This window comes from Chelmon rostratus, chromosome 4, assembly GCF_017976325.1.
Source record: "Chelmon rostratus isolate fCheRos1 chromosome 4, fCheRos1.pri, whole genome shotgun sequence".
Taxonomy (NCBI): domain Eukaryota; kingdom Metazoa; phylum Chordata; class Actinopteri; order Chaetodontiformes; family Chaetodontidae; genus Chelmon; species Chelmon rostratus.
In genome coordinates this window covers 15540128-15556320 of record NC_055661.1, presented here as the reverse complement: position 1 = coordinate 15556320, position 16193 = coordinate 15540128, and the positions used below count along the sequence as shown (strand labels likewise).

The 16193-nt window shown below is 42.8% G+C and overlaps 1 protein-coding gene across 1 annotated transcript in view; it reads left to right on the top strand.

Annotated features, from left to right (window-relative positions):
• The window catches only part of psmd1 (proteasome 26S subunit, non-ATPase 1), a 41969-nt gene extending 36339 nt beyond the window's left edge, over window positions 1-5630 (top strand). The window contains exons 23-25 of the mRNA XM_041934897.1: window positions 1161-1328; window positions 3604-3770; window positions 5429-5630. Of these exons, the coding sequence (XP_041790831.1) occupies window positions 1161-1328; window positions 3604-3750 (315 nt within the window). The 3' untranslated portion in view covers window positions 3751-3770; window positions 5429-5630. The remainder of the gene's footprint in view (window positions 1-1160; window positions 1329-3603; window positions 3771-5428) is intronic.
• The last annotated feature ends 10563 nt before the right edge of the window (window positions 5631-16193 follow it).

Sequence of the window (16193 nt, the reverse complement as noted above, 5' to 3'; positions counted from 1 at the left end):
CATCTTTTTATTTCTACACTAAATACATCAACACTGAAATATATTAAGTAGAATGATTGAGTTGGAGTAGAAATGGCAGCGAAGGTAAAATGGTATATACAAAAATTCAGTGTATGTTTGGTACAATTTGATAAAACTGCAGAGCTAAAACAGTCAGTCAGTTAATGCATCAACAGACGATTATTTGAATATTTTGATAATCAAAATATCTTAAGTCACATTTCAAATAAAGATCACACATATTCCCTGTTTCCTGCTACTGCATTGTTAAGATTTGCTGCTTTTCCTGGCTTAGTTTAAAATAATTTGAATATCTTTGGGATTTGAACTGTTGAATAAAACAAAAAATTTGAACAGGACACTGAAAAATATTTAGAGGCATTTTTCAGTGTTATCTGACATATTATAAAGAAAAGGACATATAAATCTAATGAAAATTATTGTTTATTGCAGCCTTAAAATACTTTGTTTTCAGTTGAATTAGGTAGATAAAATTTGTATGTATAAATGTAATGCACACGTGGCTGAGGATAAAAATATTCGATGAATGACAAACAGACTGCTGCTGGTGGTAGTGATGGTAATAAAAGGCTAAACAGGCCTGTTGAAACATCAGTAAGCCATCTGTATCCACAGCTCACACCGAGGGCCTCCTATTAGAAACTGAGTCAGAGGAGAAAAGACCACCTCAGGGTTTCAGAGCATCTGCAGGAGATGATATAGTTTGGTCTTGAAATACAAAACTTTTTTTTTTTTTTTTATTGCCTGTTTTCTTAGCACCTTCTGTCCTTCAGTGTCATTTATGGGTTTCCAGAGTCCGCCTGATAGCCCAACAAATCACCGGCCATCAAGGGCACCAGAGCAGGAACGGACTGAATCACAACAGAAAGAAGGAAAAGCAGGATTTATTCTTCATAACTCCTCCAAACTGGCAGATAATGTCAAAGTTATAATAGAAAAATAGATCCTCATTGTGCTGTGATTGTGGTGGGTTTACACTTATCAGAATTATGGTCATCAGTAGTGTTTCCTTAAATAAAATAAAAAAAATATATATTTATCTCCAAATTGAATTTATACACAGCTGTAGTTAGTTATTTATCATAAAATAGTAGTCGTACAGTAGTCTTAATGCAGACAATGCTGCTTCTCTGCCGCAGGAGGTCCAGGAGGGTGAGAAGGAGAAGAAGGATGAAGAGAAGGAGAAGGAGAAGAAGAAAGAGACGGAGCCAAACTTCCAGCTTCTGGAGAACCCGGCCAGAGTGATGCCAGCCCAGCTCAAAGTCCTCAACATGCCCGAGACCTGCCGCTACCAGCCCTTCAAACCGGTGCGTGGGTGTCCAGTCAAGAGGCCTTAGAAAAAAAGGATTGCTTTCGTTGAATGAAGATGTAATGTGAGGATGTGGGGCGTCCCAATCAACTGCTGCTTGGTTTGATTTAAATATCCATCCTAAAGCATTATAACACATCATCAGAATGGCTGTTGGTGATTTACTTTGACAGTAGTTCAACAAAGGAGCCGTTTCTTTGTTAAGAAACATACTTTTCTTAAGAAATTAATGATGCATTGTTGCCTTATAGTTCTGTGGTAATTACTGTGTAGTTGCTTCATTTAACCCACTTTCTAATGAGAAAGTGCCAAAATACAGGGAGTAGCACACAAACACCACAAACCTCTGTTTTAACTCCTTTTTACTCTCTGCGTATCAGAGGGAATGCACTCCTGTGGTGACACACTCACATGGTTACCTTATGATCGTGCCTAAATATATTCTCTTCTTCCACCGTTTGAATCGTTTGGATTCATGTTAAATTCACTTATCTACCACCATTAAAATGCTGTGTTTGCACAGTTTTGCTTAGAAACAAAAAACCCCACTTAGTTTATGTCTAATTGGACTGAAATCCACCTTTTCAGTCAACAGGAGTCGTTTAATCGCTTTCACACTACAACTTGTTTAAACTGCACCAAACAGGTTGAGTGTGAACTTTTATTTAATATTATTAATATCTGGGTCCAATATGTTTGTGTATAATGTGAAGATACTGTGTCCAGACACAGCTACAGGATAATTTTCAGCTGTCGACGTTAAACATCAACAGTAAATGTTCAGTTATGCAAGTGCTTCTCATCAGAAGTAACGGCGACGACCAGAAGAGACCAAACGCGATGCAGCAGAACAGTGTCAGTGCTCGAGAATGTGAGCGTACCCGATAATGACACTTCTAAATAAGGTGTTAAAAGATACATAACAATGAAAAGTAGTTCAGAGAGGAGTTTTGCCATCATTATAAATCGTTCAAATTGGGATCCAGCCTGTTAGTTGATCTTGGCCTCTGTTGAACATCTCCAGAAAGCCTCCTCTCCGCAGGCCTATAAACCAGACGGCCGCGGCCCTGCTGTAAATGTTGACAGTTTTCCGCAGTAAATGGCAGGACGACGTGCAGTGACCCAGTGAGCACTCGCCCAAGTCCTGTAAAGAGGAAGTACTGTTTGATTTTGTGTCCAGCAAGCTAAGCCTCGAGTATTACATCGTATGACTTCTTGTATCGAGTGCCAAAATGGTGTCTTTGCTCGTCTCAAGATTTGTAAAGCTGCTCTCCTTTTATGGGTTTGTTTTTACCTCCAAAGACGGTTTAGGAAGTGAGGAGGTTTTACAGACCTCTGGTTAGTGTCGGGAGCTTTATTGAAAGCCTGTTATGTGGATCAACTTACATTAATGTGAGGTGCCCTGTCTCTAATTTTTCACTGGAGCGGAATGATTCCACAAATTGACTATTTAATCTCCTTTTTTTGGTTTTGTTCAAACACTTTTGAACAAATTCTCAAGTCCTATTTTTTCCCCTCTGAATTTTGTACCATTATGTCATATATATATATATATATATATATATATATATATATATATATATATATATATATATATATATATATATATATATATATATATATATATATATATATATGCCTTTGTGGATTTTGCATCATTACATTTCTTGTTTGTGTATTATCTTGACACACATTGTATGTTTAGAAGACTGAGTGTCTAGACGAGCATGTGAAATAGATTTCTGCCACTGCCCCTGGCCCCAGACCCTCAGACTTAGCCTCTCGAGGGGCCTGACTGCTCCAGGTTCACCATGTGGGACTAAATTCACTAAATCCTGCTCACTGGATCTTTAAAGCCTTTCTATTATCTTTATCATGTTACCAGAAAAAAACTTAATTACAAACTAATGCACACACAGTTCACAGAAAGTGGGGGGAACAGCAGGGTTAAAAGGGCGGGTCCCCAAGGCCCCCCCTAGAGGGATAATCTAGCCCTGGCTAATAAACCATGTTTGCTATTGTTGAAGCAGTTTTCCTCTCCTAATTATTTAGTGTGCTACATCACCTGCTTCCTGCTTGGTCGTTACAGTTTAGTCACTGTATCACTCTGGAACTGCTGAGTTCAGTTCATCACATGAGCGCTGAGCTGCTGCTGTAAACAAATCCAGTGCAGCTCGTTCTGCCCGCTCTGAGCAATGATACTTAAAACATAAACGTCTGTAGTATATCAGCACCTGCTCACACTCATCCGGAGTGTTCCTGTCTGTCACCAGCTCCATACAGGCGGGATCATCATCATGAAGGACACCAGCGAGGAGGAGGAGGAGCTGGTGGAGCCTGTCTCAGCTCACGGCCCCAAAATCGAGGAGGAGGAGCAGGAACCAGAGCCCCCCGAGCCCTTCGAGTACATCGACGAGTAGAAATGCTCTCACAGCAAAAGGTACGCTCGTAGAAATCATCCCCGAGCTTTGTTATTAATGTGATAATATCAGCAAACCTGACATCTCTGTCTGCTGATATTCACCACACTGCTCTCGTTTCTCAAGTTTTTGGCACAGAAAACAAGGCTGCTGGTAAACGGTCTGCCTCACCTAAAATGTTCTGCACTCGAAGTTTTAAATAACTGGATCTAAACTTAAGGCAATTACAATGTGGCATTTGAAGTCTTAAATGTGTTTTTTAAGTGACGTTTGGTCCTCATGGAGGTAGAATCTGCCTTCTGACATTTTCAGTTTATGATTTCCTTCTTCTACTTCTGAAGTCACGAATCTAAGTTGAAACTAGCAGACACAAAGGCCACAGCAGCATTAGTTTTACAGCTAGCAAATCAAACTATTAGCCTGAAGTACCTTAGCCTGCCTACTCTTAACCAAATTCTGCAAAAATCTGGAAAAGAAAATGCGATTAAATGCTTGTTTCCATCCACTACCTTTACGTGATTATTAGTTGGTTCATTGAGATAAGCAGTAGGCGGCGCTAATTCTGCAGCTGGAAAACCTTTACACCATTATAGAAGAAGAGGGCACAACTAAAAGAGCGCAGCCAAACCTCTAACAGTGGGGGAAGAAAAAAAACATATAAAACAAAACTAAAAGATGAAAAAAAAAATGACATTTGTGTTTGTTTCATGTATTAATGTGAGGAAGGTTGCATCAGATCAATGTGGAGGAAGCGCTTTAATCTGCAGCAACAGCTTCATCGTGTCTCTTGTCTGTTAAGGTTACTATGTTGTGTCACTGATCTCCAGACACCCCCACACTCTCAGGCCGTTCTCTTAGGAAGCAACGTTGCGTGCTAACACGCAATGCAGGTCTGAACTGTTGTTTCCAAGCCTAACGCAGTTTCACCCGTCACCGATACAGAGGAATGTAAATATCGCTGCCAGCTCGTAGGGCAAACCTTCACGCTGACTCGTCAGTGAGGCGTGATGCTTAATGATTCCTGGCTGCATGTTGTGTTTGTGTTGGATTGGCCGCGGCCCGTCTCGCATGTCGGAGCTCGCTGTTGCTTGTGATGAGACCGATGAGGTGTCAATGACCAAATTAGGTCCTCTGTGCACACTATGTCATCGCTTTATGAGGTTCGAGTGCTGTGTGACAGATTAAACACCGCAGAGATCATTGTCAGGCTGACTTCAGGGCTGGGGTGTGCATGCCAGCAGTCAGCACGGCGGCCAAGTGCTCGAGTCTTTATGGAAGATCACAGGTTTGATGCTCAGAGAAGAATCGTGTTCATGCATTTTGGTCCTTAAACCTCTAGCTAGACATGCTCCACCTGCAGAGGTGTTTTCACTAAATCTACCTGATAAGAGCTATTGTCAGGACTGTTTTGGTGTGTACAGACTGTGTCCCCCCCCTTTCCTGTTAGCTCACACAATGTGATGGCTGGGGCAGAAATGGTGCTGTACTCAAAGTACTTAAAAAGTCTGTCTGCGCACTTTTAAATGCTCTTAACTTTAACCTATAGACACTCCACAGCCACATCTCAACATGTCATAGCAGGAAATGCACAAGTGTAATTAATAACATTGGCAAAAAGTAGTTGGATGCCATTTAGTTTTCTAACTGTTGTGTTCTTTTTCTCTCTCTCTCTCTTCAGGCATCAGGAGACGTGCAATCCCAGCATGTTGCTCCAGCGTCTCCTCCCTCTGTGCATCCATCTATCCACCCACCTCCCCGCTTCACTCCCCCTTTTACACGTTTCTTTCCTGTTCTGGCTCCTCATTTGCCAGACAGGGAATGTTTTACATTCTCAAATTGTATAATTTTCTGTCCGTACAATAAAAATGATGTATATTGGAGGCTGGAGAGTGTGTGTGTGTTTATTTGAGTGGATATTTTACCAGGCGTGCATTGAGGGTATTTCTCTAATCCCATACATTTAGGCTGGTTTACATTTTCCACTCTCAGCAACAGCAGCAGTCTGTCTCAGTACAGTGAGCTGACTCTACTGTATAAATACTTACCAACTCTGCGTGGCAGCAGGGAAGGAGTGGAACTTCAGGAAAATAACTTTCTGGGTGTCCTGAAGGTCAAGCATCAGGAAAACTGTAAAATAATCTGCACAAATGATAACTGGAATATGTCAAATCCATTTGAGCAGGACAGAAGGGAAAACTTTAACTCTGTTTGATACCTTTCGGACTTTCTTGATAACTTCTACTTCAGATTAAGATTCGTCTTCTTAGAATCAACTGCACAAACATGTTTATTTCAGTGGACACAAAGTGTGTTTGTGGCCTTTTTATACTTGCAAATCATTAACACTTCAGAATAACTTTAGAAAAGTTTTAATTGAGCTGTGAACTATTTTGTTCAGCACTTCCCTTGGTTGTGTTGGATCTGAAAACTCTCAGGGTGCAAACATCAGTCAAGTCACCGACTGTAAAACACTAAGTCATTAGTGAGCAGTAAAAGCCTTCCATCTCACCAAGAACTCTCCAGGCAGGCAAAGGAGGGTGTTTGTCCATCTAGAGAAGTGTCAAACAGTGCCTGTAGTCCTCAGCTACACCATAAAGTGGCAGCTAGAGATGAGTGAACCATGACCTGCAGCAACAGTCTCATAGTGACACCTCAAACCATTTCTGACTGGGTCCGAGTGATAGAAGCCACAAAACATTACTCAAAAGAATAAAAGCGGTACTCAAATCAAGAGCATATCGTCCAAAGTTAGAGCCATTTTAGTGTGAAATTTCCTCTGTGCACTTGGACTCTCTCCCTCTTTGTTTTTAGTTGGCGGTGCGCAGCAGACACATAGATGGAAGATATCCGCTAACTCCACCCGCTGAAGCCTCATGTAGTTTCAGCTGAACCTTAAAATGTAGAACAGAACACGGACTGTGGTTTTTGTCCCAAATCTCTTCCTCTGATGCTGCTTTAAAGGGTGCTCGTAAAGTTCATCTTACTTGTTAGGAGGAGTGCTACACAGCCTGTGTTAAAACAGAGGGGGCCTAATGAAAAGATGCTAGCAAGTTGCATTATGGGAATTGTAGGAGCTTGACTCATACTCGGGAGCAGAAGTCAGGATTCAGTCTACCATTCAGGCAGTTATCACCCAGCACCAGTAAAAATCAGGAGGGTCTGAACAAAACAATGTGAATTAGTTTGGCGTGAAGTGAAAACTAAATAAGAATCAGAATTTCAGATTTAAAACATCCTTTTAATCTCTTCAATTAATAAGAAAACACACTGGTTTTAAGATATATGTGAGGTCTTAGACACTACATATTTTACTGGTTTTAAAACTTGAACGTTTCCTGCTCTGTTGGCAGATAATTTCACTCATTTTAAGTAATATTTTCACCTGTTTTATTGCTTTTTCCTTGTTACTGAGAGCTGACTTTTAACTGTGTGGCCTACACCCTGTAAAAAATAATCTAATGAAAATATGCACCTTACCTTTACCATGCACCTCGTAGCAGCAGAAAGATGTTTACTGGCCTGGAACATGTGAATCCAGCACAGTGCAAACTAATTTTAGCCCAGAAACCAGGAACCATCAGACATCTTTTAAACCAGTAATCAAAAAACTGCTCAGTGCGACTGATTGCCTGTGAAATTTAGGCTAATGTTGCTGCTGTCTTCATTAGACTGGCCTCCCCGGCTCGGCTCATCAGCAATTTCTTTTTTTTCCTCTCTCTCCTGTCATTCAGTCAGTTCTTCACACTCTGAAGCTTCTCTTTTTATTTTGCCGAATAGAAACTGCATCAATCAATCAGTGTGAGAATTATACAACCAAAAACCAGCGATCCACCTTTTAATAGACTCAAGACTCTTTTCTTGCGGTTTTTGGTCTTCAACTCAAGATCAAGAAGTTTATTATCTTCAAGTGGCCAGTTTCCCCAACCTAAGTGTGATTATATTCGCCAAACGAAGCTTCGTGTGGAAAAGTGGTTTGGGAGGCGTTCAGCAAATGATAACACGGACGGTTGTTTTCTGCATGAGATGTGTTGGAATGGCGCTCGTTTGATTTTTTTACGCGTAACACTGGTGGAAAAACGTCTTTGCTGTGAAGTAAGTGGTCGTCGGAGATGATTTGCTGCACGTCCGCTCCCGCCAGTCAACCGGCGTATGTACATTTTGGCCAGACATCCAGTCTAATCAACTCCTCCCTTCACATTCCCAGATGCTCGGTCATGGAGGACTGTTTAACAACCTCATCGAGTCTTTCCTCATGTCCGGGAACGCGGCCGCCTCTGTGGTCCGTCTGACTTTGACCTGAACTGCCAAATCCATCATCGTTATCGCTCTGCTGTGCTCCAGTGAGGTGGAGAAGGCACCACCTGCCGCTTGATGGATGCGCACCTCGTCGAGCTCTACGCAGGCCCTCGTCCGACTCCACACATCCTGAATATAGAGGCCATCGAGTCCACAGCTGAGGGGTGAGCCTCCTATCACAGGATCACATTCCTGGAAATGCGGTAACACCACGTAGTCCCACAGGAGGGGATGTTTAGTCACACTGCTCCACATCTCCTTGTTTCCATACTCGATCCCAGCCAAGCGGAGACGAGGTCTGCGTCGGCCTTCTCTTCCCGTACATCCCGGCGAAGCACGTGTGGGACAAGATGTAGATCTGTGCATCTGTTTGTGGAAAATCTGCCTCCTTACACATCCACGTCTCACACTTGAGACTGTTCATTCATTCAGACTCTCACATTTCTCTGCAGCTTTTCCGAAACGTAGCACTTGAAGGAATCCAGCCTGATGAAGTTTGATGTGTTTGCGTGGTTCTGGCCATTGTTGGGTTGTATCCAGACGGCTGAAAGCGCTCATTGCTTTGGACAAAAGCACCACCTAAATGGAATGTGATGTGATACTTTTCCTCTGGCGCCACCAGCTGATTGACCCTTTTCTTTTCAGTGAAATGTCCCGACGACTATTGTATTGTCATGAAATTGAGTTCAAACAGGATGAATTGAATCACTTCGGCTGTTCCCAACTTTCCGTACCGTCATCAGGTCAAATCTGTCCTCTATCCAGCAGGCCTGCTCAAGTTCATGAGCAAATCCAAAACAAATGACGTCCCCATCAGCCTCAGCTCTGCTTTCTGTTTAGCACCGTTGTGTATATGTATACCCACTTACCCAACAAACCAGGGAAACAAACAGTCCCTCAAGCATTTACAGGACCTCTAGGACGTCCCCCATCGGTCCCTACCATAACTTTTCTGCGTGATGGTACCGGGACGTTATTGAAGTTCTCATCTGGTCCTGCTGACACGTTCTGCATGAGATGCAAATCAAACCCTCAGGGAACTTTCCCACTGGGTCCCTCAGATGACATTCTCATGTGGTACTTTAAAAATGCATTGAGAACGTCCCACTTCGGGGCCCCATAACGTTACAATGGGGATGTTAACAGGACTTTCCTGGGACGTGTATTTATTTATTGGTAGTGGCCATGTGTATACACACATACTCACGCATACATTTTTAACCTTGTGCCAACACTCACTGACCTAATGCATTCAATCAATCACCCTTAACCTCAACCATTACAGCTAAATGAGAAGATGCAGATGGCATCAGTTTGGATCAAAGGGTTATTGGGCTTTCATGAGTGCTAAACGATTTTTTCCACCATTTCCACTCACTCCCCACATACAGTAAAGCCACATCAGTTAGCACATATTCATGCTTTAAGCATTTAGCTGATGTTCTTAGACAGATTTACAATTAGTCATCACTCTGTTGGTCAGTGTTTTGTTTTCACTGCTTTTGTTTTCAGCCGGTCTTCGTAGGGATTGAACATGTGACCTTTTGCTTTCACAGCCACGACCTCTGAGGTTGGAAGTGTGAAGAAAAGGAAGAAAGGTTCCGGCTCCAAACCTGACAGACCTAATGGACGCAACTGCGAAGCACCATACAAGGCAAAAAGAGCCCTCGGTTGCACCGAGTCACACAGGCCAAGCTGCGGAGAGGAGGTGGAGGCAGGCGGCCAACCAGCAGCAGCTAATGTCTGTCAGTTAACTGAGGAAGGAGGAAGAGGAGAAGGGTGGTGGTCTGTGTGAGCAGACGGAGCGTGTAGTCACCGTCTGTGGATGCGGCGATGGTGGTGACTGTTGGTGAAAGGATGGAGGGTCAGCGGCGCTGTTAAAGCAAACAAGCGGACCCACCGGGGAGCTTGCCGGTCAGGTCGGCCAGTGTTTGGCCTGCAGGCGGGGGTGAGGTCTCAGGGAGGTTTTGGCTGGGCTCGAGGACCAGCGAGTGATGCGCCCGTGGTCCATGATGGAGCTCTGGACCGGGCAGAGTGTTCTGTATCCTCCGGATGGAGGCTCACACTGAACAAACTCAAGATGTTGTGGATTTTGGCCTCAGATTATCCTTCAGCATGTGATGGTGACAAGATAAAGACCTCCTTCAAGGAGGCAGCAGGCTGATTCAAACAGCTCCTGTGATAATAACCCCAGATGACTCTTGTGCACACATTCAGCACTTTTTATATTATGTCTATTCATTCCTTTTTTGTCTGTTTTCATGTGCTATAGGCTCCACTTTTCGCCTTATATGTGTCCAAAAAGGTGGAAATCACTGCTGAGCGGTTGGATTTCAGGTCATCCTCCATCCAGCCAGCTCCTGCTCAGGACACTGAGCATGTGCTGAAATGATTAGTCTTTAAACCAAAGATTTTTCTATCTGCTCTGTACATACGACACCTGCTGTACGTGTGTCCATCCTTAATTTTCTCCCATCAAAAGAGGGTGGGCTGTGCTAATATTAACACATTTTATTTATAGAGCACTTTCAGGGTACTCAAAGACGATCTGTGCTGTGGTACAGATTGTAAAGCCCCTTGAGGCTATTGAGGATTTTAATGTCGAACATTTGCTGGTTCCAGCTTCTCAAAATTAGATTTCTGAGGCTCACATCATTGTTGATGCTTGTTTGGACTGAGTCTGATAACAGCAGATATTACATTTTCAGCAAAAATGCACAAGAAAAACTAAAAAGATCCCTCATATATTTACAGCAGGACAAGACGAAGAGTTTACCGCTATGTTACCATGTTCACTATTTAATAAGTTTGTTTACATGCTAACGTTTGCTAGTTAGCATAATTACAAAGTACAGTTGCAGCTGATGGAAATGTCATTAGTTTTGCAGATTTTTGGTCTTAAATCGAAGTATAGGACAAATCAAAAAAGCTGACGATGACGCTGGAGGAAAAAAAAATTACAAGCCACCCTGTGGGGAATAATGGATCAAATGTCTTCCAATAGTGTGTTAAGATAATTATTGGCTGCAGCGCTTCACTGAATGCAATTTTTGGTCAAGAAAAAAAAAGTGACAAGATAGATTGTGTCTTTTTAAAATGATTCAGTCGTTTTCCTAACGGAGATGAGATGGTGATGCCGCTGTTGCTGAGCCATCTGAGGAACAGCTTCAGGAAGCACAGCATCTCTCTGCCACACGCCGCCTGTTTACCCGAACGCTGGCCTGACCCAGTGACCAAACGTTCACCCGACCCCTCTGAACCCAGGTAGGCCGGCTGATGTCAGAACAGCCTGAAGAGTTATATAATGCTCTTTGTGGCCGCTGGCATCCATCAGCAGGGGCCGAGCAGGAGAAGTCTGAGCACTGCTTTTAATCCCCGAACAACACTTGACTGATGACTTACCTTCTCGAAGCCTCTGAGCTCTGTGCTTGAATTCCACAGCCGATGAGAGAAACCTCGCTGCCTGCTGACACACAGGGGCAGGGCACTCTCTGCTGTCCATCGGTCGGTGGTGACACAGATCCTGAAACACAAGTTCAAAGGTGAGAGCCCCACCTAGCAACAACAAATACTGTGCAGAGGAGAAAACCTGTGTGGATGTCAGAGAGGCTGGTTACCACAGTAACAGACTGACGTATCGGAGTTGGTTATCTGCAGCGAGTAAAAGGCCCAAAATCCTGTGGTTGCAGCTTCTCAGGTGTGGATATGTGTTCCAAATGCACTGCACTCAACAATGTGTTTTCCTCATTGTTGCTTCACCTGCTGTTTGAGCGTCACTGTGCAGAAAGACGTCCGTGCAGAGATTGTTTCCACTTCATCCGCTGAAGTGGAAAGTTTCCCCTTGCTCATCTTAAATCTCTGCAATCTACACAAGTGTGACGTGGAAACTTGAGGCATCCAGTACGAGTATGAGCTACTCAGTGAAGTATCTTGAGTTTTGAATGAGGGGGAACAACGCGGAAAACTCGTATCAGACAGCAAATGCTCCTCCTATTATCATTTGACTACATTCAACGTTTAACGTCTCTAAATAAACATCACATTGACATCATATTTAATGACTTTTCCTATTTTAATGGGGACAACCAAGTAAATGTTTAATCACATGATGATATATTTTAAATGTCCTGTACACATTTTGCACACATCGCTGCGACCTTATATTCTTCAAAAATGGAACGATCCCTGACTCCAGTTTACTAGTAAGGTACACCATTAACCAACTCACCTACTAGCTGCTTATTAGCATGAATATCAGTAGCAATTGGCTCTTTATTTGTCGTTATAAGCCACTTATTAACGCCTTATTCTGCATGACCATATTCTACAACTAGTATGCCAGAGATGTATGCCAATAGATTTCCCTCAATAACCTCCTGATGAATGCTTATTCATAGTAAATAAGGAAATTGTACATGTATTATGATCTTTATAACCCTAACCCTAAATAACCATGGTGACTATGTGTATTAAGCATGACCTTTACTTTTTATTGGTGTTTTTTGTAAATAAATAACAGTCATGTGTTCCTGATGTTCTGAGGACAATTCTTGAGCTCAAATTGACCCCAAACATAATGGCTGCTACTACCCTTGATAGTAATTTTGCTAGCCACTGAAGCCAAAAAGATATTTTTTTTCCAATTTAAAGTCAATTAGTGAGATGATATGGCGATTTGGTGGTATTCTGGATAGTGTTTAGGTTGTCACCAAAGAGACATAAAGTACCTGACACACAAATTTTGTTACAAATTCTAATTACAGTCATTTTGTGGACGTCTACATTGCTGGATCAGCAACTCTTTGCTTTGCTTCTTTGATGTGTGTTTAGTAGTTTTTCAATGGAGGTCCATGGCACAGACTATCACCAGACTCATCCTTTAAATGCCTTTTTCAAAGTCTCGTAACAGGAAGGCGAAGAGAGTTGGTAATTCGTTCTTCCACGTGTTCCCAGCAGTTCTGGGAAATTTAACCAGCACTCGTCCGGTTATAAAGGTCGTTTGTCTGACCTTTAGGCTCCCGCTGTCCAAATATTCTCCAAACAAAGTTCCCTGCAGCTGGCTGAGAGCAGGTTTCCGTCCTCTGGGTGTCGGAACAGCTGGACACCAGACCTCCAGAGCTGGGGAGACCTGTTGGAAAGGCTGACGGCTGACAGCTCACTGCGGCGTGGAGCGCTGCTCTCCGGGGAGGCCTCACTCAGAAAAAAAATGGAAGAGAAAAAAAACTTGGAGGCAGCCGGGTCTGCTCATTCTGGGAACGCAGGCTGGAGACAAACTAAACAAGCATTACTTCTGGAGAATGAGGCGTAGATCTGCAGCCAGGTGAAGGCGGTGCATGGTACAGTGCGTTGCCTAACGCCTCAGCCACCACCACCTTTTTCCCCTCCTTCGCCTCCAGTGAGAGTGTGGTGGAGGATACTGCGGTATGTTAAAGGCTTCTAACACTGCGCCTATTCATCCCGTCTGTCCATTCATCATCAGCATTTAGAGCATACAGGCAGAACTGTTTGGATTCTCAGCACAAGGCCGCTGCAAAACATGAAACCTGAACCTTTCCGTTCAGTGTGAACATGGGCGGAGTAAATATTAACACTAAGGGCTGAAGAGGTGGAGGCCAAGACTGTGCTGTGTAGCATAAATGCTTAAACGGAGCAGTATTTCTGCCAGGATATAGAGAAACACAAGGTTTCTTCAGAAACAGCAATAAAGCTTGTGTACTTTTACTTAAGTAACGTGTTTAATGGGATTCTTACTTCTATTTTTAAATTGAGTGTAATAAAGGCTCTGACTGCTGCGTGCATGGACACCTGACTCTTGTTTTCTGTCCTGCAGAGTCGTTCTTATCGGACATGGACGGTTAGATGAAAGTCATACTGTTACAAATAGGACGCAGATTTTTGGAGCTGAAATCAACACTACAAATAAATGCTACAAATCTGAGAGTGAAAGCAGCAGGAGGATCAGTTGTGTCTGGCCCATGTGGTCTATTAAAACACAGTTCAGTCGCCGCTGGACTCAGCGACGTGTGAACGTGGATATGTTCTGTCGTTCCGTCCCTGGCGGCCTGAGGGGCATTAATGGGGCTTGGCGCTCTCGTGCGCTTGTTCACATGGTGTTTTTATGGAGGGAAACGTCTCCAGCGGCGGCCCTTCATTTCTCCACGGGCGAGCAGACCGCAGACTTCCTGGAAGAGGCGAGTGGTGGCCAACTGACAGAGCAAAGCCCATGAGCCAGGCACAAATCGGACGACCTTAAAACTCAGGTCATGTATAAACTGGGATATATGCAGGGTTAAAGCAGCTTGTGAAGCTCGCTGCAAAAACGCATAATGCTAAAATATTTTCTACACTTTGGAAGTATTTGATTTTATTGAGCTGCTAAAAGCAATTTAGCATTTTTTCTGTATTTCTTCCGACATATGTTTGCACATATTCATTTATTTCCTTACAACCCCACCACACAGGGTTTGAACAGACACTAGAATTCACACACTATGTATTGGGGACACTACATCATTGACAGGAGAGCTTTTTAAATAGGCAAAATATAGGCCTAAAAAATCCAGCATCAGTTGGGCTTTAATTTTTCTGTCAAGTGTAGAAGTGTGTGAAATTATGTTTATTTTTTTGGCGCATCACAACACCTGAGACGCCTTCTTTCTGTGAGTTAAATTCAAGTTTCAACATGGCCATCGTGGGAATGAAGTGGAAGCCTGCTGGCATCAACTTAACTGCACATCTCCAAATGCCCCTACGTTCATTGTATCACCCTGCTTCACCCTCACCCTGTTCTTCGTCACGTCTCGGCTCACACAGCGTAACACGAGCAACAGAAAAACACACGGACGCTCCTTCCTCGCTGCTTCAGAAGGCCTTCTGTATGTGCAACACGTCCTGCGGTATCACCGTGAGTTATGATCGTGCTTTCACTGTCGACAACGAGATGTGTTTTCAGGAACATTAGTTTGAGGCAGACTAAACACACACACAGAGGGACTATAAGTCATCTGAAGTGGTGGGCACTACCGGCGCGCATGCCTCCCATTTAAACAGCAGCAGAAATAAACACGCCGTAATTATTAAAGGCGGAACGGGACTGGATAACACATCCGTGGACGTGTATCAAGATGGGCACAGGGAGAAATTCATTCAATCATCAAGTCTCAGTTGATGTTTAACATTATAGCTTTGTTTGTTTAGTGTATTTGTAACAGGTAGAGTGATTAAAAGTGATAAACTGCCGTAAAAAGTCTTTTGAGCCCTTAGTGTGGTTAAGACGGGGTTTAAAAGCAGCTTCTTGGCGAAAATAAAATGAGTAAATAAAAAACCCTGAGGAAACTCAGACTTACATCAAGCTGCCTTTCAGGTTGTAAAGGTCAAGACCTTCAAATATGAAGGCCTGAGAGCTGACCGCCCCCTGCTGGACAGACCGATTACACTGCTGCTACACTTACCCGGTAAATGCCTGAAAAGAAATTCTGAAAGAGGAAAAATCTTCAGTAGTTTAGACAGTTTCTATTCTAAGCTGCATACAAGCATGTGTGTGAAAATATATAAAATCACAAACACATTATCTGCACAACTACAGTTTCAGTACTGTTCAAATACATTTCTATGAAAAACAACTGAAATCTGTTTCTCTTGTCTGTTTAGTTTGTCCTTGTCCTCATTCAGTAGAAGGAACAAAGCAAAGGGGAAAATGAGCTGAGTGAAGCTGGAAGAGCCTCAGCCAAAAAAGTATTTTTTAATTCTCTTCATTATCCTGTAACTTTACTACCTTAAATAGGAAAATGATCTTGTTTATAAAAAGCTAAACAAAATAGGCCAATTCTGTAATTCTGTTAACAGACCAGGAGTACAAAGGCTGGCTCACGAATGCTTTGCCCTGAAAAACTCATTTGTGATTAGGAGGAAATGCTCTGCCTCTGAGAGGAAGTGCAACTCTTTTATGGCCTTTTTCAAAAAAGAACTAAACTTTGTACCTTTACTTTAAGTATTTTGTGAGATTGTGTGTATCAATACTGTTCTTTAATCCCTTCTTAAAGACATTAAAATGTAAATATAAGTAGATGTGATGTTCACCTCGCCAGGAATGAACGTCAGGATTTTAATGAAAATTTGGAAACAAATTGAAATTGAGACTCTAAAAA